The sequence below is a fragment of the Vulpes vulpes genome, chromosome 7, assembly GCF_048418805.1.
Source record: "Vulpes vulpes isolate BD-2025 chromosome 7, VulVul3, whole genome shotgun sequence".
Classification (NCBI taxonomy): domain Eukaryota; kingdom Metazoa; phylum Chordata; class Mammalia; order Carnivora; family Canidae; genus Vulpes; species Vulpes vulpes.
Window position 1 is genome coordinate 107,735,058 of NC_132786.1, and position 27,293 is coordinate 107,762,350.

Genomic DNA, 27,293 nt, shown 5'->3' on the forward strand with positions numbered 1-27,293 from the left:
GCATGACCAATACAGGGAATGGGGGACGAAGCGGGCATGGGGAGTATATAAAATGTGTGGGGTGCGAGGTAGAAAAAGGACGTGGTCAGATTCTGGACAGCCTGGAACACCAGGCCTAGTGAGTTTTATCCTAATTCTGCAGGTACCTCATTTAGATGTAAAGAAAACTGGAGAAACAACATGAAAGTTTAACTAGAGAGTGGAGATTTTGAAAGCAAGAGTCTCATCAGAAGACCATTTAAATTTGTAACTCTCAACTTCCCACCTCCACCTGCACACCCGAAGGCTGACCTCCTCCCATTGCTAAGAACGGAGCCGTGGTTTAAGAGGATGTGGGCGAGAAGCGAAGAGTGAACACAAAATATGGTGGTGAGACTAGAAAGGGCAGTAGGAATTAGAAATGTGTCTTGCAAGTAAAGTTGATAGTAGGCAAGTTTAACCAATTGTAGACTATCAACAGTGTGATATAGGGGGCTCCTGGCTTTGAGCCTGCATGACTCAAAGGATCCGTATTACAAGAGGTATAACAAGAGTGCAGGTGTGAGTGTGTCCACACATGCACTTGGCGGGGGGGGGGGGGGGTGTAAAATGGGGGGGAGAATGAGTTTGTTTTGCATGCATTGAGTTTAAGATGCTAGTGGCACCCGTGAATGGAGATGTTCAGCAGCCAGTTGGAAACATATCCCTGGGATCTCACAAGATTCCATTCAGCACATTCTGAAGTGACCTGTCTCTGTTGCACAAATGCCAGCCAGCAAGGCCCAGAGATGGATTGAGTAGATTCCAGGTGTTTCTGGTCTGCTGGCACATTTCTGAGTCTTATCCAGCCAGTGATATGTGCAAGTATCTGGTTGCCCCCCTGCTCTGTTCCTGCCCGTAGGAGATGCTCATTGATTTTCTTGTTGTTGTTGTTGAATGAATGAGAGCACAAAGCCTCATTTTGACAAAGCTAGAAGAACAAGAAGAGTTTATACTTTTCTTGCAGGTTATGGCATGGAGATAATTTCCTATATTTACTTATATTTGGCTTTTTTGTCCGTATACATATAAATGTAACAAATATTTTCCTAATAAAAGAAACAGAACTGTACAAAAGAGGATTAAATATATATGTAAGAAAGGAGGTGGGGAGTGAAGACCAGATGGTCTTAATTCTGCATTCCTGCCTTATTTCCTTTTTATCCTTTATTTTGACCTGTTAGTGTAATATTTTATGCCACCTTTTGATTGACATTTACTTATTTTGGAGAGTTTGTTTCTTGTTTATTCATTTTAGATATCGTTCCCCTAAAGAGCAGCAATTTGAGGCTGTCTTTGTAGAAAGCTTTGGAACAAAATGTTGTGCTTTATAGTCAAAAGTCAAACAAATACAAATTGAATCCCTGGCATACCGCACTCAACTGGGTTTAAGTGGTGATAAAGGAAGGCACTCACATTTACCCCTCAGGGTTGCTGGGAAGCACACATGTCACAATATATATATAGAAAGACATGTAAGCTGTAAATGTTTGCAATTATAGGGCTGCATTAGGCAAAGATCAGACAAATGAAAGACCCACTAGGGTTTTCAGAAAGTACTTCATGGCGATGGTGTGTTTAAGCCACAGAACCACTGTATCTTCTTAACCAGAAATGGAACTGATGAAAATGGTGTTTGAGGAACAAATTCATATCTTCTGGTTGTGTATGGGGTGATGGGTTTGGAGAGAGAATACCTGGGATGTTTTGCAGGGATTCAGCCTGTAGTACTGGGAAGAGCCTGGCATGATTGCTGAAATGGGAGGGGAATGCTATTCTGGTCCTCCATGGTTTCCATAGATCCCCCTCTGAAACCCCATAGGGAGTTGGAATTCAGAATGGTTTATTCTTCCCAAGACATGTTCATGTTAGCTTCTTTGCCAGCAGTACTTCCTGGCCCAGTCACCTCATTCCATGAAGGCCTCACACATACCCAAACTAGATAGTTCACAACTAAACTGAGGCTGGGGGAAATGTCAGCCTTTCTTCCTAGAAGAAACATCAAACGTGGTTGTTTCTGGGTGTTCAAATTTACTCCTATTCCGAAAGACTCACTCTAGGGCCATAAAGTGATAAAGGGTCAGAGAGACTCTGGGGTAGTAGACAAACATGGTCACTTGGGCTGGAAAGGACTTGGGTCACTTGTTGCCCTCAGGGTAGGTTATCTCTGTTCTGCAAATGAACAGAAACCAGCACTTGATGAGCAGCCCAGTGGACACATCAAATTAACACGTGCCCATGGTTAAAAAATAACCAGTACAGAAAGTCAACAATAACAAAAGAGCAGCAGTGTGAGTGTGAGTATAGTTTGAGCATTTTAATGGTATTCACTTTTTTTGGTGGGGGAAGTAATCTGGTTGATTTAAATTACAATCTCTAAATAAATAATATTTTTGAGGAGTATTATAGAGACTGGCTCATACGATTATGGAGGCTGGGAGTCACTATTTGCCATGCAGACTGGAAAACCAGTGAAGCTGATGATATCATTCATTCTGAGTTCAAAGGCCTGAGAACCAGGAGTGCCAATGTCCAAGGGCAGGAGTAGGTGGATGTCTTGGCTCAAGCACAAGACATGGCCCTTCCTCTGCCATTTTGTTCTAACTCCAGCCCTCAGCTGACTGGATGATGCCCACCTGCATCATCAGGGCAATCTTCTTTACTCAGTCTATCAATTCAAATGCTAATCTCTTCCAGAAACACCCTGGAACACACACCCAGAAATAATGTTTTCCCCAGCTCTGTGGGCTCACTTTTGCCCAGGCAAGTTGATACATAAATTTACCATCACACTTTGTAACTTTAAAGAATATACTTAAACCTCTGTTGCTTTTGGTCAGCATTTGACTTGGTGGGTTCTTGAACCCTCTGTTTTGTGGAATGAGGTCATTGGTGCCTTACCCTTTATCCCATCTTTTTTCTCTCTTCCACTTTCCAGATTTTCTCAGCTGCATTTTTAATTTTATTTTTATTTTTTAAAGATTGACCTTTTGGGGGGAGAGGGTAACCCCTCTCTAAATTACAACACACATAGAGATTTGTTTAACCTTGACCACAATCAGGATATAGTATGGTTTCATCACCCAAAAAACTCTCTGCTCTTACCCTTTTGTAGTTGCACCCTCTCCTATCCCTAACCCCTATCAGCCTGTGATCTGTTCTCTGTCACTATAGCTTTGCCTTTTCCAGAACATCTTATAAACATACATCTTGTAATCATACAGTGTGTGATTTTACGAACCTAGCTTCTTCACTTAGCATAATGCATTTGAGATTATCCATATTGTGTATATCAAGGGTTCTTCCTTTTTAGTTCCTTTTTATTTTTCCATTGCTGGGTAGTATTTTGAAGTTTAAATCAAGGGGCACCTGAGTGGCTCAGTTGGTTAAGTGTCCAACTTTTGGTTTTGGCTCAGGTCATGATCTCAGGGTGGTGAGATCCAGCACCATGTCTGGCTCCACGCTCAGCGCAGAGTCTGCTTAAGATTCTCTCTTTCCCTCTCCCTCTGCCCTAACCCCGACTTGTGCTCTAAATCATTCATTCATTCATTCATTACATCTCTAAAAAAATTAAGTTTAAATCCATTCACCCACTGAAGGACGTTTGGGATGTTCTTAATTCTTGGCGATTATGAATAAAGCTGGTCTAAACATTTGTGTACAAGTTTGCTGAATGAACAAAAGTCTTTATTTCTCTTGGGAAAATCCCCAGGAGTAAGGATCATATGTTAAGGGTATGTTTAACTTTATATGAAACTGCCAGACTGCTTGCTAAAGCGGTTACACTACTGCACAATCCCATCAATAGTTTGTGAGAGTTCCAGTTGCTCTTCATTCTTGTCAGCACATGCAACTGTCAGGGTTTGGTTTTGTTCTGTTCCATGTAGCCATTTCTAACAAGCGTGAGGAAGTATCGCATCATGGTTTTAATCTGTATTTCCCTAATGGCTAACGATATTGAACATCTTTTCATGTTTTTATTTGCCTTCTCTATATCTTCCTTCATAAAATAGAAGTCATTTGCCCCCCTTTTTTTTAACTGGGGTTTTTATTTTCTTACGGTTGAGTTTCGAAAATTCTTTAGATACTGGATACAAGTCCTCTGTTGCAGAGGCAATTTGAAAATATTTTGTCCCAAACTATAGCTTGTCTTTTACCCTCTGAACAGTGTCGTTCCCAAAACAAGAGTTTTACATTTTTGATAAAGCCCAATTTGACAATTTTTTTAATGGGTAGTGCTTTTGGTGTCTTGCCTAAGAACTTTTTGTCTACCTCTGGATCACAAGGATTTCTCCTCTTTTTCTAAAAATGTGGTTGTTTTAGATTTTACATTTAGAGCTATGACCCAGTTTGAATTCATCTATACATAAGATATAAGGCTTAGGTTTGGTTTCATTTTTTTGCATGTGGATGTTCAGTTGTTCCAGCACTATTTGTTGAAGACTATCCTTTCTCTATTAAATTGCCTTGGCACCTTTGTCAACAATCCATTAAACATATTTGTGTGGATCTATTTCTGAATTCTCTATTCTATTTTTTTATTCTGTGTATCTAGTCCTTTGCCAGTACCATGTCATCATTATTACTATAGCTTATAGTAAGTCTGAAAATCATATAATGTGGGCCCTCCAATTTTTCTTTTGGACAATTGTTTTAGCTATTTTATTTCCTTTGCCTTTCCATATAAATTTTAGAATCAATATGTCTATATTTAAAAATCGTATTGGGTTGTGCTTGCCACTACATTAAATTTATAGATCAACTTGGGGAGAATTGATATCTTTATTGTGTGGAGTCCTCCAGTTCATAAGCACAGTATAATTCTTCATTTCTTTAGGTCTTCTTTATTTCATGAGAATTTCATGGCTTTTAGAATCCATATTCTATACATTTTTTGATTACTACATAAGTATTTCATTTGTACTTAAAGCTAGTTTAAGGTATAATGGAGTCTTAAAAATTCTGGTTTCCAATTGCTTATTGTTAGTATAAAGAAACATGATTGATTTTTGTATCTTGACTTTACATTCTATGACCTCGCTAAGTCACTTATTAGTTCTGGAGTTTTTGCCTATTTGAAGTTTCTACATGGAAAATCATGTTGTCTGTGAATAGGGACAAGTTTATTTATTTCTTTTCAATCTGCATTTATTTCAATCTGCCGTTTATTTCTTTGTCTTACCTTATTGTACTTGCTAGGATTTCCACTTATGGTGTTGAAGAAGAGTGATAAGAGGGAATAGCTTTGTTTCATTCTTGATCTTATCATTTTATCGCTGAGTGCAATGTTAGCAATAGTGTTTTTGTTCATGCTCTTTTTCGGGTTAATAAAATTCCCTTCCTTCTGACTTTGATGAGACTTTTTACTTACCACGGATGGATGAATTTTGTGAGATGTTTTTCTGCTTCAATTGATGTGATCATGTGATTTTTTTCTTCTTTAGAAAGTAGGCTTAATATAGTAGTATTAATATAATGGGCTTTAATATGCTAGGCTTTACTGATTGATTTTCCTATATTGACCCAGGCTTGTGTTCTCAGAATAAATCCCACTTAGGTGTAGTTTAGTATTCTTTTTATGTATTACTTGATTCTATCAGCTTCTTCATAGTCAAGGATGATTAACATTTGCCTTCTGTTATGTAACCATAGTTAAGTGTTTCCAATGTTGTCTCTAAAAATGTCTCTAAAATGGAGGTAAGGTAACTTGCCAAAGTTATGCCACTAAGAAATGATGGATCCAGGATCCCATTCAAGGTGAAGGGACTCTGGGAATTTTTAACTGTAAGGAGGGGCTGTCTCTCCTTGATGGAAGGCTGGTGGCTTCCTCCTTGGATGACTCACTGTATTATGACTACTTAGCCATTGGCAAACTGGACTCAGTTGCTTCCTTAAGTGTTAGCCAGAACAGAATAGTAAATTGTAAAACTGACCCTTGAGCCCAGCTTTTCCCACCATACCACACTATCTTCTTGCCAACTGGCCATTGAGGATGCTAAAAGCATCCAACACTTCCAAAAGAAGTGGCCCAAAGGAAAACAAAGGATGTGAGCAGCGTGGATCACAGAGATATTAGGCAGAGTGTAAACCTGAAGGCCTGAAGGCCAACAAAGGATCCTTTAGTTGCCATAAAGGGCTTTCCACCCTTCATCAGCAGCGCCCAGAACTAGAGTGTGGTCCAGGGTGATGACAGAGTGATAGAGGAGCACCCAGGTCCAGTATTGTAGGGGCCCACCAGAGACATGGGGAAGCAGGTTCTGGAATGATGAGAGTATCACCAGATCCAGATATAAGATTCTTTTAGTGGACTTGGTAGTATCCAATCCACATCCAGATCCTGCAGCTTCCACTGGCCTCTCCAGGCAAGGGACCTAAGAAAAGAAAGTCTAGATCCATTTATGTTATCATATATAATAGGTATAACACTTTGGGAACATCTTGGGCCTTCTAGAAATTTTGGAATTCCCTCCTCTGGGTTGTTTTTTTGTCACTTTTGTGTCCTTTCATATTTGAGCAGTGCTCAACATCTTCCTCTATTTCAGAGTCAAAAAAGGGAGGCCCCCAGCTGAAAACCCTGCATTTTGCCCCGCAGCCAGCAGGGGAGGTGTAAAAGGAGAGTAGGGGGCTGACATGTGGAAAGAAAGAGGTGGGCCAGCATGGTTGAGCCACAGGAGGTTCCGTGTTACCTGACGAGGGAGTTTCAGGTACAAGCTGTTTACAGTTGAGGTATCAGCCTCGGAGCTTGGGTTACTCGGCGTAGTTTCCATTTTAAGTGCTTTTAGTTGTCCTCCTGCCAAGACGGCCACTGGCTCACTAATCGGACTGTTCTCAGAGTCCATCATTCAGCTCCGGCTGTCCTTTCCGGCCTTGGCAGAGGCCTGGCACTTAGCTCCTTGGTCCCCAGCCTTCCTAGCAGCAACACCCTCCCTTCCTTTTCCTGACACCCCTTCCCTGCCCCCTCCTTCCTGCTCTGGCTGTCACACTCCTTGTGAAGCAACATCTACCGTGGTCACAAGCCAGAAAATAATCTGACCACCGCCCCCCCCCACCCCCCCCAGCTGCAGGCTGGCCGTGTATTCCTGGATTTTCGCCTACACTGTTTGCCTAGGTGTTGTCATGACAAAGAGGCTGTACAGCATGGTGACAGTGGGACCCGGCCTTGCCTGGCCCCACCTTTCCACTGTCCCCTCACTAGCAGTAAACAGCGTGCTTCCCCTCTGCACTTCCTCTGTAAAGTGGACATAAGACTCATAGCCGGTTGGGACACCTGGGTGGCTCAGCAGTTTAGCGCCACCTTCGGCCCAGGGCGTGATCCTGGAGTCCCGGGATCTAGTCCCATGTCGGGCTCCCTGCATGGGGCCTGCTTCTCCCTCTCCCTCTGCCTGTGTCTCTGCCTCTCTCTCTCTCTCTCTCTCTCTCTCTCTCTCTGTCTCTCTCTCTGTCTCTCATGAATAAATAAATAAAATCTTTAAAAAAAAAAAAAAAAGACTCATAGCCGGTACCTACATCACAGGGCTGGTTGTTCAAGGGCCCTGGAGAGGAGCTAATACATGCCAAGTACTTAGCACCCATGGATGCCGTCCCATATCTTTTGTCTTATTGCTGTCATTATTGTCAGCCTTTGCATGTCCCAGCCTCAGTACCTAGATTCCAGAATCACCTGTGTGCATGGTTGAGTGAAAAGACGGAGCCAGGTCTCAGGGAAAGTTGGTTATTTCAAATGGAAGAAAGGAAGGAATCATAGGTTTCAGTTCAGGTCAAAGAGACAAAGCCTTTAACAGGACCAGTAATGCTGCAGTTGACAGTAGTGTTGTGTCATTAGTTTGCAGATTAATCTGCTGGGACAAGAGCATGTTTCTTTTTGTCTTAAAAAAAAACCAGGAAGATAAGAAAACTCAGCCAGTTTTTGAGACACTGTTCAAACTATGTTTTATTTATTAGCAACTCCTAATGCCAAGCCCTTGACTCCTAAGGCTGGCCTTTTTTTTTTTTTTTTTCATTTACAAGGTTATTCTTTCCAGATCCAATATAGGTTTTAAAATCAGGTTTTCTCATCGTTTAAATTTTAGTTTTAAAAGCCTGGGAATGTTGGCATCATTGAAAAAAGAGAGAAAGGGCGCTGAGCTGAATTCCCATCTCTAGGGATGGGGTGACCAAAGGTTAAAAAGTGTGAAGACAGCTTGAGGGGCAGTGGCATAACCTGCAAGGCAGCACTTCTCTGCCCACGCTGCATGTTTTGTTGGAGCAGACGTATGTCAGAGATCTAGAGGCTCAGGTTACATGAAGTCCATTTTAATAAAATACTGTTAGGTTGCTCATACAGTTTGAAAAAAAAAAAACAGCTGGATATGCTGGTTATTAAAAAGGGAATGGCTTAGCTTTTGCATGTCCAGAATTTCCACACAAAAATAAGGGGGAATGGCAGAGACAAATGATCTCACTTCCAGAGAAATGGTGGTTGGCCTTTTAGCTCTTTTCTAATTCAATCTGGGTGTACCTCAAAGGAGTCTTAAAACGGTGGTGATAGGATGCTTTCGTCCAGGGGGAGGCGGAGAGGGAAAGCACCTGGAGTTCAAAACTTGAACTTCTGAGACCAAACATGAGGTGTCCAGATGAAGAGGTTGAACGAGTTCTAGGACAGTGTTCAACAGTCGCCGGAACAGATGTCCACCAGGGTAGCCAGGGCGACGACGTGGACCCCAGATTTCCAGAGTTTCAGGAACTGTCCCTGGGCCCCAAAGAGCTTTGCAGGATGTGGCAGGAACTCTGGAGCTGGATATTTTTATATTTGAACCCAAGGATTGTTGGCCTGGCCATGAGGGAAGAGCCAGCCACGGAGCAAGCACTGTGCCATCAGTACTGTTTGGGAATTCAGAGACTCCAGTCTTTGCTGGACCCTCAGGGCAAACTCTGGCAACGCTCTGTCCAAAGTGACCTGTGTCACTTTGATTGCTGGGTGTGTATCCGGACCTTGGGACTTTCTCTTCTTCTCCCTTATCCTTAACCTCCTGCTCCAACAGTGAGATGTCTTGCAGCCTCCGATTGTCACCTATGAGTTGTCCCAATTCCAGGAAACCAGTATGCATGGGTAGCAATTGCAGGATTGTTAGGCAGCACCTCTGTGGGAAATGACACGGTCTTTCAGAATCCAGGCTTTACGTGCAGTCCGTTTGCCTTCATTCGTAAAAGTTTCAACTCCTTTGCAAACGTACTTTATCAGTATCTTTTTTTCACACAAGTGCAGTGAGATTTTTATTTCGTTCATTGGTAACACAGTTGGATAATTTTGTCACATTCTGCATTCTTTCCCGGGATACAGCAACTTCCTAAGCGATTATTTTTATTTGCGTGCGTATGGTTTACTGCTTATGCTGTAAAGTTTTATGGGTTTTGGCAAATGTATAATAGCAGTTGCCTGTCATCAGAGCATCCTGGGAAGTGTTTCACCGATTGAACCTTCTTGCTCCAAAAAATGCCTGATATGTTTTCCTTGTCTCTAGTTTGGCCTTTTCTAGAATCTCATATGAATGGAATCCTAGAGTAAAGATAAATAAGTAAGTAAGTAAATAAATGGAAAGAACAGTGTATAAAAACTTTAATATTTGAAAGACCTGAGTAGCACTGTAGGGAATTACCATGCACTTTGGAGGATGTGTGTGGATCAAACAAGGGAAGGATTGATTTGAGGAAGTTTAAAAGAAAAAAAGATTTTGTAAAGTAAACTGTTTTTGATGTAGAGCTTAAAAGAGAAGTAAAAGGTTGGGCAGGTGTGGCAGGGCAGGGGGAGGGTCAGGGGAGCATTCCCAGAAGAAGCAGAAGCAAAATTCTTAGTGTTGCTAAAAATGATACCATGACCATGAGCACAGGCTTGGAAGTAGAAAAAGAAATATGGGAGAAATCTGGAGCAGTTTTAACTCGTCAAAAGGGACAAGATAAGGTCGAAAGTTTCCTTGGGGGGAAGAAGTATGGCTAGATTCTTTGATTTGGTGCAGAATGGAGAGTCATGGAAGCATTTTGAGGAGAGTCAGACAACAGATGCCTTAAATACAGTTATCTGAGGGCAGTCTTGAGGATAGATTGGGCTCCTAGCTGTGGAGACCAGTTCAGAGTCTCAGGTCCAAATAATAAATAACAAGGAATGTAGGTTTACCCCGATATCTGGCCGTAGAGTTCTTATGAAACCTTTCTTAAGTCAAAATGTTGTAAATTGAGGAAGCAACTGCCATTAATTTATGTAGAAACACTTTTGAGCAAAATGTAACCTCTCTTAGGCTTCTTAAGGTTCTAATACCTTAGAACACGTCTTCTAACAGGTGCACAACATAAATGGAGATAAAGCCCAGGTGCCCACAGACACAGTTCAAAGCTAGGCAGCTTGATGGTAAGGTGCTGAGCCTACTTCTAGGCAAGGAGCCTGGTGGCTCTGCTCGCGCCGCTCCAGGTCCAGGCTGCTTCTGTAAGGCTCACTGCAAAACAAACACTGAACACTATTTTTACTTTTTGCCTTTTTTCTTTTTGCAAAAGCAAAAATCCTTTTCTGATTTCTCGTGTTTAGTAAAAAGAGGTGCAAACGTAGGCCCTCTATATGTACATGTATGCAATACGTGTACACACACATATATACATATATATACATACACACATACATAGATGCACTGCCTGAGAACAGGATCCTCACAGTCTTGCCCATACTGTATCCCCAACTCCTAATCCAGTGGCACAGAGTCAACACTCAAATCTTATTATTGAGTCATATTAATAACAGGTTTGCTCTACTGATTTCTCTTTGTCCTCCTTTCATGGTCCCTCTCTCTAGCAATTCCTGTGAAATACTTACAAATTCATTTTGCTGTGATACAGACTTTTAAAATAACTCTCACAGAAATTTAAAGGTGTGTTTTGGTCCCTGTCCAATCTACTATCCATAAATTGACTGCCTTTATAAATTCATGGCTCCGGTATACTTAAAATCTAATCTCTGCCTCTAAAATCCATCCATGGGTCCTGTTTATACACACCTTACATCCCTCCTCCTCCATATTTCTTTATTGCTACTCTTTGTATTCCCAGCCTGTATTCTTCTGTTTTCTTCTGATTATTCCCTACTGAAGTGACTTGAAATCCATATAAAAATCAGAATTCTCAGTATTGCTAAAAATGAGTACCACAAGTACAGCTTTGTATACAGGAGCTCCTAGAAACAGGAGATTCAAAAGCAGTGGAACTGCTTTTATAACATGGTGTGAGTAGAAAAATGCTGGTTTTTATAGGTAAACTCAGGGTAGCATGCTAAAATGCAGTTAGGCCCAGTAGACCATATTAATCAGGGCTTTGAATTTTTCATCCCAAGTGAGATGGAAAAACACAGCAAGTTTTGAGCAGAGTGACATGATCTGGGTGGCAGGTGCTCTGCTAATGGTGAACATGTTGCTCTAGGAACAGAAAAGGGCTCTTCACCTGGTCTTCCAGGATCAGAAGTCTTCCTGGAAAATAGCCAAGAGACAAGTGTAAAAAGAGCAGAGAGATTAGCTCAAGCTAAGATCCAGGGGTAAGCTGCAGTAAGGAATGCCTAAGAAGCGAGGGTGGGGGGACTTGCACAGTGTGATGGAGATTTGAACTTGCACCTGAGAGCAGTGGGGAGCCAGCAGAAAGTTTTATGGTGGGGAGGGACATGATAAGTGACATGTCCCTTATCCAGGTCATTCTGAGAGCTGAGTGGAGGAGAGCAAGAAGACAGGAGGTTTGAAGACCAGGTAGATGGAATCCCAAGGTGATAGTGACCTATAGAGGGGCAAGCAAGTCTTCTTTTTTCCCCCTCTAGGTTCTTTGGCTGGTCCAATAATTAAATTGCCATAAGACAGGCTAACAGGGGGGAAATTTTATTTTGTATGTATAGGAGCTCCTAGAAACAGGAGATTCAAAGAAGTGACCAAAGCAGGCAACTTTTAGACCTTTTAGACAAAAAAACAGTAAGTTTTTAAAGAATGTACAAGATAGTGGCACCTGGGTGGCTCAGTAGGTTAAGCGGCCAACTCCTGATTTACGCTCAGGTCATGATCTCAGGGTGTGAAGCCTGCCTAAGATTCTCTCTCTTCCTCTCCCTCAACCCCACATAGGCATGCATTCCCTTTCTCAAAAAAAAATTGTTTTTAGACATATCAACAAGGCAAAGAAGTTTGGGCTTTGGGTAGTAAATTAGCAAAGAAGTAACAAGGTTTGTTTATGCAGCCCGCTAGGCCTTGAATTCCTACTTCTGGGATTAAGAATGTCTCCTCTCCTCCTGGTACAAGGGGGGTACTTTTCACATGGGAAATTTATTTCCCTGCTAACAGAGGACAGAGGACCGTCAGTGTCCTTTATTGGCTGTTTCTTATGTAATTTTAATTCAAAATAAACAATATACCAAAGTGGTATATTTAAGGGCAGCCTGTGCCGAACCCCCATCACCTGCTTTAAGTCAGCATTGAGGGGTGGAGAAAAGGAGCCAGATTCCGGAGAGATCGCTCAGGAAGAACCAATAGGAGTTTGTGATTGAGTGGCTGTTGAGAATGAGGAAGAGAGAAGGGTCGAGATGGCCTCCAGGCACAGGGACAAGGACGTAGCTGCCCGCTTACAGTAGCCGGTCACTCCATTCCAGGGGATGGACTTCTCTGAGGGTGTAGAGAATAGGAACAGACGCACCTAGAGCTCCAATGAAAGGGCCCTAATTCTTTTTTGCCTCCTGTTAAAACACAAAATTCAACAGACTAAACTTATTTCTGGGGGCACCAGGGGGGCTCAGGGTGTGATCCCAGGATCCTGGGATCGAGTCTCGCATCTGGCTCCCTGCATGGAGCCTGCTTCTCCCTGTGCCTGTATCTCAGCCTGTCTCTCTCTCTGCATCTGTCATGAATAAATAAATAAAATCTTTTAAAAATTTAAAAAATAAAGGCAGAAAGCAGGTGTGACAGGGAAGTCTTAAAGGAAAGGACTGTTTCAGGCAAGGTAAAGGGCAGAGGGAAGGACAGGGGTCAATCACACAGATTACCTCACTAAGCTGGTGGGGTCATTCCAGACTGACTGAATAATGGTCACATTCCCAGGAGGACCTGAAACTACAATTAAGTCTTGGTTTGCTGTCTTGGGGGCAAGTGGCTCCATTTTGGACCTGTCATGCCATTTTAATCCTCCTGGTAGGGGACGTGGCTCTGTACTGGGCAGCTGTGTCCTCTAAGGAACCTCACGGTCTGTGTGCAGTTGTTCAGGAAACCAGGCTTTAGAAAAGGAGGTTTCAGGGTCCATTCTTTCCGCTGTGGATTCTAATGGCATATCTGCATTTCTGAAAATGAGACCTAACACTGTTAGATTCCCAGTACACCTCATTCTAGAACTTTTTTTTTTTAAGATTTTATTTATTTATTCATGAGAGACACAGAGAGAGGCAGAGACACAGGCAGAGGGAGAAGCAGGCTCCATGCAGGGAGCCCAATGCGGGACTCGATCTTGGGTCTTCAGGATCAGGCCCTGGGCCATAGGCAGGCGCTCAACCACTGAGCGCCCCAGGGATCCCTAGAACAGACTGACTTAAGCACATGGGAGGTTCAGGAACATTGCGTCCATTTTCTCTGAAAATATTTCATGTCTCTCTTTTGGGTCCCAGGCCCTCTGTGTTCTCCTCCGTCAAGATGGTGCTGGCAGGGGAGGCAGTGCCATTCAGGCTGTCCTGGGGCTTCAGGTTGGGTCATGAAATCCAAGTACCCTGGCTGCTGAGAGCTGTCTGTCCCCAAGTTTGGAAGGCAGGAGTGGGCTGAGGGCCAAGGTAATGAGCAGGCTGTGTGCCTGGAAACCTGAGAACTAATTTTAGGTTTAACAGCCACATTGGAGAATGTACCTTTCGGAAGCTGCAAAGCTGAAATTGTAAGACGTTGATAGGGTTTAGATCATCCTTGAGACAAACAACCTGCTGGATTTGGATTAGCCAGCTGGATTTTTTTTTTCCATCAGTGTTTCTCACAGAAATCAGTATGAAATCAGACAGATGCGGGAATGGCATGTAGTGGCCGAGTGACAAACAGCAGGACCTGCATCTCTGGGCTGGACTGCCCTCCCCAACCCCCAACCACACTGAAACCTGATCAGCTCATTAGCTGGGATGACAAAGGGACATGCAGAAGCTTCTAATTTATCAAGATGGGAGAAGAGATGCGTCACCACCCTTGGCTGTATTAAAATTGTCAGTTTTTGTCTATGTGATCTTATTGGTTCACTTCTGCTCCTCAGCCTTTGCACGGCTCAGGATGGGCTAATTTGCATTGCTCTTCTGCTACTTTGCATCTTCTTAGGATCCAAGCTACTCCATTTGGAGCTCACTATGGGGGAATTGAGTCTACAAAAGGTTTGTGTGGAACTCAACAGATTGAGTCACACTCAATAGCAATGTCAAGGAAGAACTAGAACAAATGTAGAAGTAATGTTTTGGATTTCTGTGTGTGTGTGTGTGTGTGTGCACAGGGAGTGAGGGAAGCATGTTTGGTGGATATATTTACCACAGGAAAAGTGTCCAGGAGTGGCTTTCTCTCTGTTGATTATGCTTTTAGTGAAGTGGCTAATAACCAGGATGTGCATAGAATAAAAGAACGTTTGGAAATCTTCTCTTTTCTGTTTCTGTGTCCCGTAACCACAGTAACAAGACTTTTTAGGGTTTTGTAAGAAAGCAAATCATGAGTGAATCGTTAATAAATATTGCAGGTGGAGTAGTTTGACTGTCACGGTGCACTACAGTTTTCAGTGTGCAAATGAATATGTCTTTAGATGTCCTTTTGTACAAAAACCCATTAAGCCTCAGTCTCTAGGGTGACCCTAGGCATGAAGTTTTTCGTTCTTGACCTCACAGGAGAGGATTGACTGACATCTTATCAATATCAGGGGAGGGAGAGCCCTCTAGTGGAAAGTCATCAGGGCTGACAGTGCAGCAGGAAAGTAAAGTGAGAAGCCAACGGAGTGTTCAGTACAGTCCAGCAGATTGAACTGCAGCACGTAGATGTGTGACATGATTCGCCATATCCTCCTGCTGATTTGGAAGGTGCTTATCAACAAATCTGCCCTGTGCATTTGTCAAGAACCTGTTGAAGCCCTTGCTAATTAGGTACTCAAATTAACATTATCCCAAGGACATACAACGTTCTCCATAGCCCTCATCTGAAAAGCTTGGGATGGATGGGCAAGATTGGGCAGTAGGGGATATGTTTCTGTAGTAAATTAAAGAATCAAGTTAAAATTAGGTGAGATGACCTGCCTCCCACCCCAGCAATATTAGCACTAAGGTTTGTTCATGGGTCCAGCTTCTTCTTTAAACAGAAGAACACACTGTTCTAACCCTTGCCTTCTCCCAAGGCTATCATCTGAGTTGGACCATGACTATCATTATAATTCACAGTGTGACTTACCTTGTAACTAGGAAGAAAGCTACAAAGCATTCTCTCCCTCCTCATCCCTGACCATGATACATGTCTGAGATTGTAATGCTAGATTTTTGCAAAAATTTGCATACCCTCTTGACTGGGGTCATGATATTTCTGTTGGCCCTTTATTCTTGTCATTAACTACTTATAAATAAAATGAGGAGACTTTAAAAATCACAAAACTTTGCAGTTTAAAATGATTTATTGATACATAATAGCGTATATAGAGAGACTTTTAAAAAGCATGTTGTGTGAGAAATTCCCTGTTGTATATGTGCATTAATAATGCCTTCTAAAAAACACGCATCATTAGGGTTGGGGCCCTTTGCTTATCGCTCTCTTACTGACCATGACCCACGAGCCCCTCTCAAGGGTTCAAAAAGCATGTTTCCAGGCATCAAGAATCCAACTTTGAAACTTATGCCCTTCAAAGCCTGTGGAAGATGCGTTACCAGCGCTGTAGAGTCAGCCGGTGAAAATGCGCTCTCAGCACATTTTCGCTAAAATCACAATTACCCTTGTTTCTAATCTGTGACACTGGAGAGTCTCTGACTGTATAGTCAACAAAGATGAATTGTCCTTTTCTGAACAGGAAACGACTCTAGCAAGGATTTGTAAATCCTGTCTATACTTCAGGACCATCTTAAAGTCCCATATCTGTCTTGCAGCGTGACAAACATGGCCATTTATGAACTCTTGGTGGCCTTGCTCCCTGTGGGACTTATGTCTTGGGCTGCATTATATAGTGGTTTAAATTCCATTCATGTGTGTCCCGTCTCCCTGGCACACACACACATGCCCTTGAAGGCATGGCCAGTGTACCGCATATATCCTGGGTCTAGCCCACTCGTTCCTTCCTCTGGTAAATAGTCACGGGCCTATCTGCAGCCAGGTCCTGTTATACTCTCTGGAAATACATTTGTGAACAAAAGGAACAAGGTCTTTTTTCTGACAGAGTCATGTGGGAGTGGTGAACCTTAAATTCATAACCACAAATGGAAATTTTCCACAAGGAAAGATAAATATAAATTTATACAAGGTGGTAGAAACTGCGGAGGAAGAAGGAATATGGTACCCTGAGAGAGAACACTGGGGGGCCTTATTTAGACTGGGGGGTCAGAAAAGGAGGAAGTGGTGCTATTTCAGCAGAAAACCAAAGACACATGGTATCTCCTATACAGCAGGTGCTAAGAAGTATTTCTGGCTTTGAGAAATGTTTAACCAGGTCTCCGTGCACATGGTCTGAACCTTCTGTGTTTCCTCCTGGCTGTGTCTTCCAGTGCAACCCTCCCTCTCCCCTTATTTGCCACCAACCTCCATATGTTTTTTTCTGATGCTCCGTGGTTCATCGAGCCTACAGAGACCCCTGCCATGTCAGCTCAAGCTACAATGGAAGTGTTCAAAAACAAAATTCAACTGAGTAAATTTTAAAGATCTGATTTAAAAAAAAATAAAGATCTGATTTTATTCAGGGATTTGTGAAATCCAGCAGCATCCCATCTAGCAGATAGAAAAGAGCCCCAAGGAGCTGTACAAATTGAAAGACTTTTAAGGGCAGAAGGGAGTGGAAGAGACAAGGAGGTTGTCCTAGAAAACAGTAGATTATGATATTATATGTAGTTATAATCAAATGTCTCTTATTCCCTTACAGGTAGGCACAGACACTTCCAGCCTGAGAAAGGTGGACCCCAAAGGTCGGAGTGCGTTGTTGGCTGATATCCAGCAAGGAACTCGCCTACGAAAAGTCACACAGATCAATGACCGCAGTGCCCCACAAATCGAGAGTAAGTGAGCAGCTGGGCCAGGCCTGCTGTGAGTCAAGGGCAGGCCACGTGAGGCTCAGCCAGGCCACCCCTGGCTTGCTCAGGGCAAGGGCCCCACTTGTTACCCAGGTGCACTGCACCTTAGGCCATCGCAGACTTGCACGATGTACAAGCCACAAGGGTAAGAGAATCAGAGCTCCCTTTCCAGATGGACAGATGGTTTCTAGGGTATCTTCTACCACTGTTCAAATGCTAAACAAACAAATAAGCAAAACATGAGGGGATAACTTTTTTAAATTGCAATAAAATACACATAATATAAAATTAGCATCCGATTCAGTGGCATTTGCACCTTCACAATGTGGTTGCAACCATCACCTCTGTCTAACTTCAGAACATTTTCATCACCCTAAAAGGAAACCCCACAGCCATTAGGGGTCACTCCCCATTCCTCCCTTCTCCCAGTCCCTGGAAGCTGCTAAATCTATCTTCCAACTCTATGGATTTGCCACTTTGAGATATTCAGGTGAGTGGAACCATACACTATGGCCTTTTTGTGACTGGCTCCTTCATTTAGCATAATGTTTTCAAAGTTCATCCATGCTGTAGTATGTGCCAGGTCTTTGCTCCTTTTTATTGCTGGCTAACATTCCATCACCCGGGTACTCCACTCGGTGTTTATCCACGGTGTGATACCCTCCACAGATCACTTACCCTGCGTCCACCTAGTCCTCAAACTCAATGAGAGAAAAATCGAAGTCTCAACATTAAAGTATGCCAAGGTTTGGTGTTCATGAGGAAAAAAGATGTATTCAGAATTCTCTCGTAGAATCATATGACTGCAGCTTTTTATATACAGAGTACGAGAGGCCCCGTGCTTGGGTCCCATGACCCAGGCTGAGTCCCGAGTCTGCTACTGGGCACATCTGGGAATTTCTCTGAGGTTCAGTCCGCTCATCTACAAAATGTGGGCGGTAATAATATTTTTTTTGTCAAGATTGCTGAAGGTTGAAATAATCTATGCAGAACAATTTATCAACATCATCTCTTATTATGTCTTCATATAGTTTTCAATGATGCGCATGATGCTAATTCTCAAAGATAGTCCTAAAAATAGAGTAGTATCTAGCATCCATAATTATATAGTAAATACACAAGGATAGATAAATTACCTTAAGAAATATTTTCAAAAATTGCAATAAAAATGAGTTTCCAGCTAAACCCGCTATCTAACTGGTTAAGCCCAATTACCAGATAAACCCATTTGATTGGAATACTCACTCCCTAATCACTCCACTGGATAGGTAATGTATAGTAATAGTTGGAATCATCTATAAACACATTCATCCACCAGTGGGCACTGTGCCCTGATTCCTCCGTGCAAGTTAGCTTCAGGCTGTGAGCATTTCTTGCTAAGCCAAATGTCTTTTCATTGTATGGAGTTAGTCCATCACACACATCTGGAAGGACGGAATTTGTGACACTTCTCTGCAGGGTCTTACGAGCTTTCTCTTCTATAGAAGAAAAGATGCAGAGAAGGGTGCAGGGCCCTGGGAGTAAGAGCTGGGGAGACAGAGAAGGAAGAGGCCAAAGCACAAATCATCACAGACCTTCACTTCCTGCTGGCAGTTTTGGGCCAGACTCTGGGGACAAGAAGTTAAAATTACTGACTAAACTAAATCTGTGGGTTTTCTCTGTCTGGTCCTCCCACAATAACAATCGAGTTGAAAATAGGCCCAGTGTTTGGGTGTTCTCCCATTTAAAAGGTGCTGTCAATTTCCCCACCGGCATCCATGGAATGGCAGCATTTAGATCCCTTTGTTTCCGTCCCTTTTCAGGGAGCTCAGCTACCGATGGTCAGGTCTTTGGTAGGTCCAGAGAGAGTAGCAGACAGGCGTGAGCACACGGCTCTGTGGGGTGTCCCTGCAGAGGGGTTTGGGAACAATGCCTACTAGAAGGGTAATGCTGGAATGGGAGAACAGGAAGGCTGTCCCTGGAGGTGTTGGACCACAGTCCCAGGCTGGGAACGAGCAGCTCTGCTCTGCTCACAAGTCCTCATCTATGTGCCTTTTCTCTACAAAGGTTCTAAAGGAACTAACAAAGAAGGAGGGGGATCTGCAAACTCTCGAGGTGGAAGCACACCGCCAGCCCTGGGAGATCTGTTTGCTGGTGGCTTTCCTGTGTTGAGACCAGCCGGCCAGAGGGATTTGGCAGGTAAGAGAAAATTCAGACTGGCTACCTCATGGTCTTTTTCTCTTTAACATGTAGAACCAACTGGGCAAGCCTCATGTGCCCTGAGGATTGTGACATGTTTTTAGTGTCAAGTTTAAGTGACGTGTTTTTATTGCAAAGTTGTATGTAGCAGGAGATCATGGATTTGGGAGCATGCACTGGAAGTATTCAAAGCATTGTTCCCAAGGGATCTTGCAAATCATCATCCTGTGTCAGTCACCCCATTGTAATAATTGAAGAATGACTTGCCATAGCATGTAGTGTTTAACAATGGTGTGATGGGGGCCCAGACTGCAAAGTATAGACAAAAGATATAAATCACATTAGAAAAACCTTGGTGACTCCACTGTAATGTATCCGTCATTGTTATCAGTTAGGTATTGCTGTGTAACAAAATACCCTAAAACTTAGAGACCTTAAACAACCATGTATCTAGCTTACAGTTCTGTGGTTGGCAATTTAGGGTGGTCTCGGCTGGGCTCCCTCTGGTACATACAGCTTGGGTAAGTGGCTTTTGCTAATCTTTTTTTTTTTTTAAGATTTTATTTTATTTATTCATGAAAGACAGAGAGAGAGAGAGGCAGACACATAGGCAGAGGGAGAGGGAGAAGCAGGCTCCCTGCAGGGAGCTAGATCCGGGACTCAATCCTAGGACCCAGGGATCATGACCTGAGCCAAAGACAAATGCTTAACCACTGAGCCACCCAGGTGCCCCAGGTCTTTTGCTAATCTTATAGTTCCTATATCTTTGGTGCCTCAGCTGAAATCACTGGCCTGACAGATCCACATGGTCTCTCGGTGTCTAGCCAACTATTTGGGATTGGCTTTCCTGTGGTGGCCAACAGAGAGGACAGAAGTATAGAGATGACAAAAGGATATGAAGTGTCCTAAGGCTTAGTCTTGCAATTGGCACAGTGTTACTTCCTACTGCATCCTCTTGTCCATAGCAAGCCACAGGGCCAGTCAGAAAACAAGGATGGGGAAAGAGACTTCACCTCTTGATGAGAGGATCTGCAAAATCATATTTCAGAGATTATGGAATCAGGGAAATGTGGATAATCAAGGCCATTTCTGCAGTCTACTGCAGTCACTTATGTGTTAGTGGGTATCAGATATTTTGAAAGCCTTGCCTTAAAGTTGGGCAAATATATACTTATTGTGTGTAATAGAAGTGTTTTTCCTGTTATTGTTCTCTTTAGCCAGCAAGCTGAAACAAACTCCAATAATTTCATTAATCAGGGAATATAAAAAAAAAAAATCAGGGAATATCAAGTCCCAAATATTGCTGGTTTAGAATTTTCTACCATGTGGCTTTGCTAACCTTTTTAGTGGGCTCTGTGGCTGTACGACATAATGGGGTGCATTTGCTGCTGTCGCCTACTGATAAAGTCCAGCAAAGATAAGGGTCCTAGGATGCTTTGAGATCCAGTGTGAACCTTCTCAGAGGCCATTTCATTTCCTCTTTTTTTGCTACGGGTTTGGCACTTTTCAGTGCTGCCTTCTTTTTTTGAAATTCCTGAGCGGTATCAAATAAGCATCTTGTGGGATGAAAAACGTCTACTAGTTTCTCCTCACAGAAGTAAAGATAGGAGAAATAGCCCCCAGTCAGTTTTCACAGGGAGCAGCCGAAGGAAGCCAGCCATTCCTACCTATCAACAGTAGGATACGAACGTCTGATGCTTGAGCCACCCTGTGAAGACAAGGATTAATATCTGCAGAGGAGATGGAAATCCATAGTGTAGTGACTGATGATGCCGTCTACAGGACGGAAACTCAAGGAGGGAGCCAAGGAATAGATGCATGGATTGGGTGCCATGTTAGAGTAAGACAGACCATTGGCTCTCCTCTCTCAGAACCCTTCCATCAGCCCCTGGTCATTCAGCCAAAAGGACTTTGGCCTTTGCTACCTCTCTCAAGATGCTGCCCACCACTCTTGCCAGCACACACCCTCCCTCCCAGCCACACTGTCCTCTTTGCTGTTCTTGCACACACCAGGCATGTTGTTGCCATTGGGCACTTGCACTGACTGCTCCCCTGACCGGAAACACTCTTCCTCAGGTGTCCATGTGGCTCATTCTCTCCCTTCCTTCATGTCTCTGCTCATATGGCACCTGATCGACCTATCAGTGAGGCTTTATTCTATCAACTCATATAAAATGTCAGCTCCACCCCCTTAGTCCATTTCCCCTCTACCTTGATTTAGTTTTCTTGTATTACTTGTCACCATCTGACATATTATATTTACTGGTTTATTTGTTTATTTCTGTCTTCTCTCTCTGAAGTAAGCTCTGTGAAGACAGGAACTAGTTTTTTTTCACTGCCTGAAAAATGCCTGAGGCATAGTAGGTGCTCAGTAAGTATTTGTTGAATGGAATGTATAAGTGGGTAGCATGGTTACTTAGAGCCATTAGGCCCAGAAAACACAAAAGCCTAGTGCTCACAGTACTTTTGGCAACCCGTTAAAATGTTTGGGTATCTTTTTAAATCAGAAAAAACAAAAAAAAACAAAAAAACATGAGCCTTTAGAGTCAAAGATTATATTTGTCATTGTAGCAATGCACCCATAAAATGTCTTCAAAAGTCATAATGTGGCCCTGGCTTAGAGCTCTGAAGGGGTGATCATTAAAATAAGATGGAGGACGCCTGGGTGGCTCAGTGGCTGAGCATCTGCCTTCAGCTCAGGTCATGATCCCAGGGTCCTGGAATTAAGTCTCACATCAGGCTCCCTCCTCAGCAGGGAGCCTGCTTCTCTACTCTCCCTCCCATTCCTCCTCTGCCCCAACCTCCAGTTCAGAATTCTCTCTCTCTGTCTCTCTCTCTCAAATAAATAAATAAAATCTTTTTAAAAAGTAAAAAAAAAAAAAAAAGCTAGGATGAGTAAACACCACTGAGTTGGGGTTCTATGGAATATGTAATGAGACTTCCATACAGTCTAGGGTCTCCTGGAAACATACACAGATTGAAGGAAGAAGACGTATTTCCTCTTTTGATAACCCCCAGGCTCTTGGTGCACTCAGGCTGGGCTTTCCCCACCTGCTTTATGTCTCCTTTTGTGTTTCTGTTTGGATTTAGGGTGAATCCAATGATTCAGGAGGAGGTGAATGAAGCCTCCTCCTTCATTCCCTTGGCTCCCTCCACTGGCCCCATGCTACCTGGGTTCCTGGCCTGCACTTAACACTGTTAGTTCCTCTGCCCCGTGGGTCTTGCTTTAAGTGCAAGCCGCCGGCTCCCTGCTTCATCCTGGAGTGGGCATGAACAAAGCCAGATGAGGATTTGTGCCTATCTCATCTCTGCTCTTCATGTCACAATAAAAATAGGTTTGCTCACTTCTCATATGCTTGGCTGCTTAGTAAACAGAAGCTTCTGTACTTTGAACTGACTCTTTCAAAGAGATTTTGAATCTTGGGTACAGGGTGTCCCATAAAAGGTCTATATTTAGTCACATAAAAGGTCTACATTGGTTACTCAGGGGCTGATTCTGCTCCTCAAACTTGTTATCCCTCTAAAGTTCACGTTCAAGTAGACATAGAAGGAGGCCTCAGCCTGTTAGGGACTGCCTTAGTACTCCATCTTCATGTCTGTGTACTATGGAAACAGGCTTGAGACCTTGGAGGCAGGAATCCCTGAGCCTGACACCTGCCCTGGACCTCACGTAAAATGTCTAACGTTAGAGTTGTAGGTGATAGATCCTGTTCTTAAAAAGGCCAAGTGGGGGCCTTCACTCCTGGTCACAGTCAGCCAGCTGTTATGGCATTGCTTGCCTTAGACCCCAAGGGGATCGAGTCAGACAGGGTAGATGCATCGGTACAAAGACATCTCTTCTGGAACTGCCCCAAAGAAAATCCTCAACAGAGGAATAGTGACATCACCACCCTGTCTCAAGAGCAGCCATTTCAGCGCTGAGACTTGCAATGAGTAGTGCTGCCCAGTAACTGTCACACCATAGCCAGAGGAGGGTCATCCCTTTGGAAAGCTAGATGCCACCATCCTGCCCACTGAGTGTCAGCCATAGTGTCACCCCCACCACGCCTCCTTTGACTGGCCTGGCTTTTGGCATCAAGTACTTTGGGGGGTGATCTTGTACCTGGTTGGGTAAACACAACTGGAGACTCTTCAGCTGAAAAGTTCAGAACCGCCACCAGATGCTGGGGTTTATAATCTGATTTGAAAGCTCTGCTTTTTTTATTCTGCAACACCCAGGAATCTGTAGTTATGAGGAGCAACCATCTTTTCAAATGTTCTCCACATGTTTTCATAGGGGTTATAAAATATAAAGGTGCGAGAATATAGGAAAAGACACATTCCCCAGAATTCCATTAAGGAGAACATTTATTTGGAAAGAATATTTTAACATGCCTCCTGAGTGGACCGTGATGCTCCAAGGACACATTTAAGCAGTGATTGCAGAACTTCCATGCTTTAGTAAATGGGGAGAGGACCCTTTTTCTCCATAGTGAGAGAGGAACAAAAGGAGAAGAGGTAGCAGTATAGTGGGCATTGTGCCCAGAGTGCTGGGGCCCCTCCTAGGGAGCACCTCCACCCAGTCTTCCATGAAGTACACCAAGCACACGTCACTGTGAGGAGTGTGTGCTGTTGTTGAATTCCAAAGAAGCACTGGGTTTTAAGTTGGGGTTCATGGATCTATGGGTGAGGAAGCCAGGAGAACAAGAGATAGAGAGCCTGTTGGAAATGGGCAGATCTTTCAGAAAAGATGATTTGAACTTCCAGAGACCATGGAATTGGGAGGTTCAGGGTCATTGGACATGATCCCCAAGGCAAGGTGTCTTCCCACTGACTTCTGAGTTACCTTAGATATTCAAGGAATAAGCTTGTGATTTTGTTTCTGCAGAAACAAAGCCCTTTATTCACAAAATTCTGGAAATGAGGGAAACCTCACTAGCAAGGAGCTTCTGCTGGGTACACCTGAGGATTCAAACTGGGGTGTGAAGGCTGGGTACCCAACTGGGTTGACCTAGTGGGTAATGGTGAACGAGTGTGAGGGTGGTCTTAAAATACGGAGAGGTGAAGGAGGTCAGCACGGCCCAGGGCCCTGGGCTGGGAGACTCCGACGCCCTTGGCAATTGAGGGCAGAGGTGAGATGGAACAGGAAAGCTGGTTCTGCACCGCAGGCTGGTGGCCTGACCTGGGCTTATCTCAGAGAAGGACAGCACAGTAATGCTGGCAAGGCCCCTGGAGCCCGGCCGGCTGGCACCCTTGTGACAGCTTCTGGGTGAACCTGCAGGAGAGAGCATCCACCATGCAGGTCACTGACATCATGCTGTCTGTCATCACTGCCCGCAAATTTGGGTTTCTCCTTCTTCTGTCTCTGAGCTAACTCAGAACTTGTTTCACTTCCAGGTGGCAAGACAGGGCAGGCCCCTGGCTCACGCGCACCTTCTCCCCGGCTTCCCATCAAAACTCTCGGGGGCCCACCTAACCCCCCTGCATCTCCGAGGCTAGGCAATGCCTCTGAGGCTCATGGCGCTGCCAGGACAGTCCCTCCTCGCCCCAGCATGCCTGCCCCACCTCCTCCCACCCCACCCCCACCCCCACCTCCTCCCCCGCTCCCCCCACCCCTGCCCCCATCCTCCCCCAGCAAAGCTCCACTGGTGTCCCCACCTGGCCCGCTCACCAAAGGGAACCCCCCTGGGGTTGCACCCCCTCTCCCCTCTGCACCTCCCCCTCCCCCTCCTCCCCCACCTCCTCTCCCAACCCCACTCCCACCCACCCTGGCCTCCGTTCTCGGTGACAGAGCAGCAAAGCCTCAGCTAGCCCCCTTGCACCTGCCGCCCATGCCACCACCACTCCCTCTTCTCCCACCCTGTGGGTATCCCGGGCTCAGTGCAGAGGCTGCCAGCCCTGCCCAAGATGTTCGGGAGCCTCCTGCCCCACCACCTCCACCACCTCCACCCCCTCTTTATGCCTCCTGTACCCCGAGGTCCTCTGTGCCTGCGCCTCCTTTGCCAGGAGCTAACAACAGTGGTGAAGCCCCACTCCTGCTGCCCCCCAAGTCTCCCAGCTTCCAGGCCCAGCCACCCAAGTCCGGCACGCAGGCCTTGCCGGTACCACCAGCCCCTCCGGGATCCCAGATGTTCCTGCAGAAGAAGAGGCCCGGCCGAGGCCCAGGTAAGCACCACTCTCCTGGTCCAGGGTGGCCATATCAGAGAATCACTCAACCCTCACCAGTAGTTATGAAGTCGCTAGAGACACAACCAGAGGCCTACTCCCATGAGCCACTGGGGAATACCTTGAGATGTCTTAACTCCTGGATTTTGTTTTCGAACAGAGCTCTCAGTGCCCCTCATGAAGCACAATAAAACTTGTTGTATGGGACTTTATGTTGTATTCATGTTAGAGACAGGAAAGCAAGGGGGAGGGAGGTTGAAAGACTTGTCCAAGATCATACAGACCACAAGCCAGCCATTCTGGCTTTGATCACCTTACAATTACTAGCTATGTGACGCTGGGCAATCATTTGGCCTCTCTGTGCTTCCTTCTCATCTGCAGAATGGAGAAAGCAATAGTTCCCACCTCTTCTGATAGTTGGAGCAGGGCCTGGCAACACTGAGCTCTAGAGAAGGGTTAATTATTCTTACTCTCAACATGCATACACTCAACTCTTCCTGGGGATGCAGTTGGTTTCCAGAACCAGGTCTCTGGTGTAATTTTTGCCTCAGTTACTACGGTCTGGCTCCCAGCCACAATCTGCACTGGCCCTCAGCAGATTGGATTAGCATTCTGTCTTCTTTTTGGCAGGTTTTTGTGCTGATTCGAGAAAACTAAGGGTCTGTATTTCAAGCCAAATATTAAAAATAATTCTTTCACATACCTACCAGAGAGGATTTTGGGTGGGCATGCAGGCCTGTAACTGATTTCTACATAGTGGGAAGGCTTCATTCACCTCTGGTGTCCTTCTGAATGGAAAGTCTACCCACCTACACATACGTCCACACACACACATCCACACACGCCCACAAACACCACATCCACACATGCACACACATCCCAACATGCGCGCACACGCGCACACACGCACACAAATTCCTTGGTCTTAAAGAATATCTTTTGATGCAGAAGGTTTCTTAAATGTAGTTCCTCAAATTGAAAATAATATAAGCTGACTGTAGAGCAAATAGAAAGAAGTTGAAATCATGTACAATAAGATCACCCAGAAATAACAGGGTATATTTCCTTTCATTTTGGCGTATATTTCCTTTCGTTTTTTTCAAAAATATGTACATATTTACAAAGTTAATACTATTTTGAATATCCAATTTTCTATGCTGTTTTAGTTTAATATTACATTATAGGCAGTCTCCTCCAATTGTTAAAGTTCACGTATAAGCATATTAATATGATCATCAGTATTTACCAGATTTCTGGTATTAAATTGATTCTATTTTTTGTTATTGTGAATAATAATGCAGGAAACACTTCTATAGCAATTGTCATCCACCTTTTGGGTATTTTGAAAAGATAGGTTCCTAAAAAGGCATTTCTGAGACAAAGGGCGAGAATATTTTTAAGGCTCTCAGTCACAAGAGGTAAAGGTTCGAGGGATTCTCTTTTCAACTGATGGGTCGCCATAGGGGCCAGCATTTGTCCCAATGAGCCAGAAGTGTTCAATGGGGTGGTGAAAGAAACAGTGCCTTAGATTCAGAGAGACTTGAGTGCAACCAGGCCTCTCCACTCACTCCTGGGTAACCTCATGCCCAGTCTTTAAATGGTTCTTGAAACTTGTTGTTTTTTTTTTTTTTTCCTTTTTTTTTTGGCAAACGGGAATCATGATAAGACCTTTCACACAGGATTGTTATGAATATTCAGTGAGAAAATTTGTGCC

The 27,293-nt window shown here is 44.0% G+C and overlaps 1 protein-coding gene across 3 annotated transcripts in view; it reads left to right on the forward strand.

The window, feature by feature from the left end:
• The window catches only part of WIPF3 (WAS/WASL interacting protein family member 3), an 82,063-nt gene that overhangs the window by 40,143 nt on the left and 14,627 nt on the right, over nucleotides 1-27,293 (forward strand). For all 3 annotated transcript variants that reach the window (XM_072764635.1, XM_072764638.1, XM_072764636.1), the window contains exons 3-5: nucleotides 17,110-17,242; nucleotides 19,304-19,435; nucleotides 24,812-25,579. In XM_072764635.1, the coding sequence (XP_072620736.1) occupies nucleotides 17,110-17,242; nucleotides 19,304-19,435; nucleotides 24,812-25,579 (1,033 nt within the window). The remainder of the gene's footprint in view (nucleotides 1-17,109; nucleotides 17,243-19,303; nucleotides 19,436-24,811; nucleotides 25,580-27,293) is intronic.